This window comes from Telopea speciosissima, chromosome 7 (genome assembly GCF_018873765.1).
Source record: "Telopea speciosissima isolate NSW1024214 ecotype Mountain lineage chromosome 7, Tspe_v1, whole genome shotgun sequence".
Classification (NCBI taxonomy): domain Eukaryota; kingdom Viridiplantae; phylum Streptophyta; class Magnoliopsida; order Proteales; family Proteaceae; genus Telopea; species Telopea speciosissima.
In genome coordinates this window covers 9,018,635-9,024,713 of record NC_057922.1, presented here as the reverse complement: position 1 = coordinate 9,024,713, position 6,079 = coordinate 9,018,635, and the positions used below count along the sequence as shown (strand labels likewise).

Sequence of the window (6,079 nt, the reverse complement as noted above, 5' to 3'; positions counted from 1 at the left end):
TTTCATAATAAGTGATATTGTCTATAATCACAATATGACAATTCTAATTAACTTAAATCACTATCTATTTACTAATAATCAAGAAAACAAATAGTAGTTAAATCACCCTAGACTTTCTAGTGAAAATCAAGGACAAAAAGTAAGAACAACAAAAGCTTAGCACAACACATTTTTTAAGGTCCGAAATACCCTTCTCCATTCCAAATAAAAAGAGCTAGTCACATTCCCATGGATGAAGAGATTCTCTCTTCACCATGGGTTAAAAGAAACTTGGTCCATGTGTTTATGAGACTAACAACGCGCAACCAAATACATAAAGACTAAAAACACTAATGCTGTGTTTGGTAAAGTTTTCCTTGTCCAATAGTAATGCCAGTCTTTTAAAGCCCCGAATCATAAGAAGCTGCAATACATGAAAGCATGCATGGAAACTACAAACATGTAATCCCAAAAAACCAAAAACAAGAATCATCTAAAAAATTCACCAAACAACACCTCCTATGCCGAATTGAGTTTTCAATGTCATCACATTATATACAAGGCAAACGTGACCTAAAATAAGGTTTGACCCCCCCCCCCCCCAAGCAGAACTTTACTATTGATGTTGACTTTTAATGGTGTGGCCCACAAGAGATAAGGTGATTGACCAATGAGAATGCTTTATCGATGTTACATGACACATGTCCCTGGACCACCACCCAGATTCCCTTTCTTTCTCTCTCTCTCTCTCTCTCTCTCCAATATCTACTTAGTGTCTCTACTCTCTAAGACTCTATAGTGGGTGAGAGAGAGGAATCGCATTAGCATTGTGTGCATGTATATGATCTATGTATTGTATATCCATCCATTTATGACTCATGAGTGATTGGGTGAATTGGAATTTGAGACCAAAAAGAGAGGCCGATGTTTTGGCGAGGATGTAATGGGGGAAGTTTTTAATCGGAAAATAATCGGCCCCCGAGGTACTGAGTGCTTCTTGTTGTGGTTATAAATATGGGGCACCCACTTGTCTTAAAACTCACCAAAGCCCAGCTGAGACACTTCTTCCCCTTAATTACCTCTCTCTGGTACTCTGGTTGGGAGATTTTCTTGCCCAATTAGGTAAGTAGACAGAGCGTTTGTGTCTGAGAAAGTGGAAAAGAAAGAGAAATGGATCCTGAGACAGGAAAGAATATCAAAGGTGAATCCTTGTTTTCGGAGGATGCTGCTATGGATTGGAGGGGAAGACCTTGCAAAACTGACAAGCATGGTGGAATGAGAGCTGCTGCCCTTGTTCTTGGTCTCTCTCTCTCTCTCTCTTTCTCTCAAATTGTTTTGGGTAGTTTCTTTAGGTTATAGACTTTACATTATAATATTAATTGGTGGGTTTTAGGCAATGCCAAAGGTGTAATCCTTTGGTTTTATGATCACTTATGCTTCTGTCTCTTCCTTTAAATCTTTCCTTGGGCCTGGGATTTTGCTTGGTTTGGTGAGGCTTAGTTAGTTAGCCTTTGCTAGGGCTTAGCCTTGTTTTTGTGGAAAAAAATCCTCTAGTGCACCGATCTAGCGGTGCATTGAGGTGCGGTCCTACAAGCTCGATATGTGGATGATGCGACATCCAACGGTGTCAAGCTCGAGAAAAAGAAAAAAATAAAGTACAATTGAGCTCGCACCATTGGATGTTGCATCATCCTCGTGTCGAGCTCACAAGGCCGCACCGCAGTGCACCATCATATCGATCACTGCAGAGGATTTTAATCCTGTTGTTGTTGTTGTTTATTTATTTTTATTTTTTTTTGCTTCTACTCGCTCCTTTTTAGTATCTCTTCTTTTCCCTTCGGGTTTTAATATATTATTTATTTTTCAAAAAAAAATCACAATTTCTTATTTATTTATTGATAGGCAAGGATGAAATTTTGTCATGTTTTTTCTTTGGATTTCTAGGTACTTCCTCGTACTTTGAAGGGGTAGTGTGGTTACGAATTTGATGATGAAGAAAGGGGTCTGGGCTTTTAAAACTTAAGTTTAATGAGTATAGATTTTAGTGGGTTCTTCTTTTTAATTTTTTAAATATTTTTTTGATATCTTTTATTCATTAATTTATGATGAAAGTTTTTGTGGTTGCCCACGAACAAAATTGGTGGGTGAGAGCATTTGTTTTACCTTGTGGAGTAGTGACGAAGTATTCTAACCATTGGATATCTACGAAATGGTATCAAGAGACTCTTTGTGAAATTATATTCAGCCTCAAATTCAATCTACTTTCATTTATATCCATGCACATCGTGCAGTCCTATCCTACTCTTGATAGTCTTGGATTATGTTTTATTTCCCACATGACCACTCCGATTGAACTGAAACTTGACATGTAGACAAGAGACCTTAGGTCTACCATCTTGTCCATAAAATTTCAACCCCACATAATTTACCATGTGGCAGATCTATGTGTCCATCAAACATTTTAGCCCGTGGGTTGCTGTCCACCAAAATTGCTCCCTTAATTTATTGATGGACACTACTCTAAGGAATCTTTGAAGCGTCTTGAAAAAGCTATGATTTTGATGGCCATGTCATTTATACGGGTCGAAATCATCGCCTAAGATTTGCCACATACTACCTTCGTCCCAAGGAATCAAAAACTTAATTTGTGGGTGTCTATTTGTTTATTGTATTTTCTTTTCCTTTCTTTGCCTAAGGCTTTGTGGTGCCTCTTAGCTTCTTGCTAATTTGGCTTATCTCCTACCTTTTGGCTTTTGTTTTATTTTGTTTATTTTAATAAATTATTTTTATTCATCCAAAAAAAAAAAAAATTTAATGATGGTTGTTTGATGGGTGGTTTCAGGCCTCCAAGCATTCGAGATAATGGCTATTGCTGGTGTTGGAAACAATCTCATAACTTATGTCTTTAATGAGATGCACTTCCCTTTGTCAAAATCTGCAAATATAGTGACAAACTTTGTGGGGACTATCTTCCTCTTGTCTCTCCTTGGTGGGTTCCTCTCAGATTCTTATCTTGGGAGCTTCTGGACAATGGTGATCTTTGGCTTTGTGGAACTCTCTGTAAGTTTCTCTCTATCCAAATCCAACAAGAGAAAAAACTAAAGATTAAGTAGTTCTTACATAAATGGTATTTGTGGTGAATTCTACAGGGTTTTATCTTACTTTCAGTCCAAGCCCATCTCCCTCAACTAAGGCCACTCCAGTGCAACATGGTATCTGAGCAGTGTGAACCAGCAAAAGGGTTCAAGGCCATAATTTTCTTTGTAGCACTCTACTTGGTGGCCTTAGGAAGTGGCTGTGTAAAGCCCAACATAATCTCTCATGGGGCTGATCAATTCAGGAAGGAGGACCCAAAGCAATCCAAGAAGCTCTCAACATACTTTAATGCCGCTTACTTCGCTTTCTGCGTCGGAGAGCTCATTGCCCTCACTGTTCTTGTATGGGTCCAGACACGATCGGGAATGGATGTTGGGTTTGGACTCTCGGCGGCCGCCATGGCATTGGGGTTGATGAGTTTGATAACTGGAACCCTAATCTATAGGAACAAGCCCCCTCATGGAAGCATCTTCACTCCAATTGCTCAAGTACTACTTTATCTATCCTTTCATTTTTAGGCTATGTTTGGTATGGATTTTTGGAATGCATTCTAGGCCGATTTCGTATTCTCAAACGATAAAAACAACTATTTTTATCATCCGAGAATGTAAAATCAACTTAAAATGCATTCCAAGAATGCTTACCAAACGTTGCCTTAGTGTCCATTGTGTGGCTTTCTTTCTATATCATTTCTCAACAAAGTGGTCTATCTTTTTGGGGTTGTGCTTGTCCATGTTTGTTGAGCAAGTTTTGATGGAGCTTTTTAAGATGATGTGAAATTTAGAACTTTTTTAGTGGTTTTTCATGACAATCATGTTTTCTAATAGGCATGATGGGTGAACTTTTTTTTTTTTTTAATTTGTTATTATTACTATTATTATTTTGGTAGTTTTTTCAGGACAATCAGGTTGTTTGGTAATATGCATCATGGGTTTAAATTATTTCCTTTATTAATTTATTTTTCATTTTCAAATTTCAATATGATTATATTTTAAAATGATTTCTGGTACTTAATTATGATGTCTTTTCTTCAGATTCATAGTATATATATCATGTAAAATTCATATCTTGTATAAAATTGAAAAGGGAATATATAACATGTTAATTACATCCTAATATGGTTTTGCAGGTTCTTGTTGCAGCATTCTCAAAAAGAAAACAAGTTTGCCCATCTAATTCTGATCTGATGTTTCATGGAAGCCAAATTAATGTAGTGAACAACAGAGTTTTCACCATCAATAATGCGGCGAATCCCCGACACGCCGAAAAATTCAGGTCCATATGTTGTTAACAAGAATCTCATCTCTTTGGTATCCAAATAAGGCTATTCAATTCTTCAAAGATTAGTTCTGTTTGTTTCAACGAAAAATTTTACCTTGAAAATTTTCACTTCAACGAATTTTAGATGTAAAACTTTAAATGTTGAAAAGTGTTCCAATATTTGTTTTTTCATAGAAAAAAACATTAGAAAATTTTTTAACATGTAAAATTTACCACGTAGTCTATTAAAGGAAAGTTTTTTTAATCTCTCATTTTTTTTTTTTTGGTAAACTTTTTAATCTCTCATCTTTATCTAATATATTCAATGTAAATTATTTCAGATTCTTGGACAAGGCGTGCATTAAAATCCAAGATGGATCTCAAACCAAGGAAAGCCCATGGAGATTATGCACAGTGGCCCAAGTTGAGCAAGTGAAAATAATCCTCTCAGTGATTCCCATATTTGCCTGCACCATCATATTCAACACCATTCTAGCTCAACTCCAAACATTTTCAGTTCAACAAGGAAGTGCAATGGATACCCAACTCACAAAAAGCTTCAAAATCCCACCAGCTTCACTTCAATCTATTCCTTACATCATTCTCATATTTGTAGTTCCTCTCTATGAAGGTGTCTTTGTTCCACTTGCAAGAAAATTTACAGGAAATGATTCAGGAATCTCCCCGTTACATCGAATAGGCGTCGGCCTCTTTTTCGCTACCTTCTCCATGGTATCAGCTGCCCTAGTAGAGAACAAGAGAAGGAACTCAGCTATGAATTCAAAAGAGATTCTATCTATCTTCTGGATTGCTCCACAATTTCTCATATTTGGACTATCAGAGATGTTCACTGCAGTTGGTCTAATTGAGTTTTTCTACACACAATCCTTATCAGGAATGCAAGCATTTCTTACAGCTATGACTTACTGCTCATACTCATTTGGGTTCTACTTGAGTTCTCTCCTTGTTTCTCTAGTCAACAAAATCACTTCAAATTCATCTGGTGGAGGTTGGCTCAGTGACAATGACCTCAACAAAGATAGGCTAGACCTTTTCTATTGGTTACTAGCTGCCCTAAGCATCATTAACTTCTTTAATTATCTCTTTTGTTCAAGATGGTATTCTTACAACCCATCTCTATCATCCACTCCACCACATGATTCTTATGAGGAAGAATTAGGGCACCATAGCTCTTCAAAGCATGTAAGTGATGACAATATTATTATACCTTAAATAACATTATCTTGTTAATTAATTTTTTTGTTTTCCACCTTCTACTTGAATATTGTATAAAAGAAAAGCATTACAAAGAGAAGAAAAATAAAAGGTAGAGAGACAATAATGTATGTTGTTGGGTATAGACCCACTTTATTAAACCCTCTAGGTCTATTGCCTTTAGATCACTTTCCATATTATCTTCTTTTTTTTCCTTTCTTTAATAATTTGACTGTTCAAGGTGGACTTTTGATGGTACAAAGGTTTTATACTTGGTAATTACTAAGATCCAAAAGCAAGTTAGGTCTAATTCCATCTTTAAGAACTTGCTTAAATGAGTGGAAAAGAAGCATGTATATGTGTTAAATGATGTGGTGGGAAGTGTTGCTTTATGCTTTAGTTAAAAGAAGGGTCATTTCTAAACTAAATTCTTCTATTTGTGATGTGATACATGTATTTGCAATATAATGAAGTGTCTATCAATAAAAATAAAAACTAAAAGTTTGATTTTTTATTTTTTTTTCCTTTC

The 6,079-nt window shown here is 36.0% G+C and overlaps 1 protein-coding gene across 1 annotated transcript; it reads left to right on the top strand.

Moving 5' to 3' along the window:
- The first annotated feature begins 1,133 nt into the window (after positions 1-1,133).
- Positions 1,134-5,718, top strand: LOC122667056 (protein NRT1/ PTR FAMILY 4.3-like). Its single transcript, XM_043863234.1, has 5 exons — positions 1,134-1,279; positions 2,822-3,039; positions 3,129-3,563; positions 4,205-4,350; positions 4,677-5,718. Exons 1-5 carry the CDS (start codon positions 1,150-1,152, stop codon positions 5,566-5,568), a joined length of 1,821 nt encoding a protein of 606 aa, XP_043719169.1. The 5' UTR covers positions 1,134-1,149; the 3' UTR covers positions 5,569-5,718.
- The last annotated feature ends 361 nt before the right edge of the window (positions 5,719-6,079 follow it).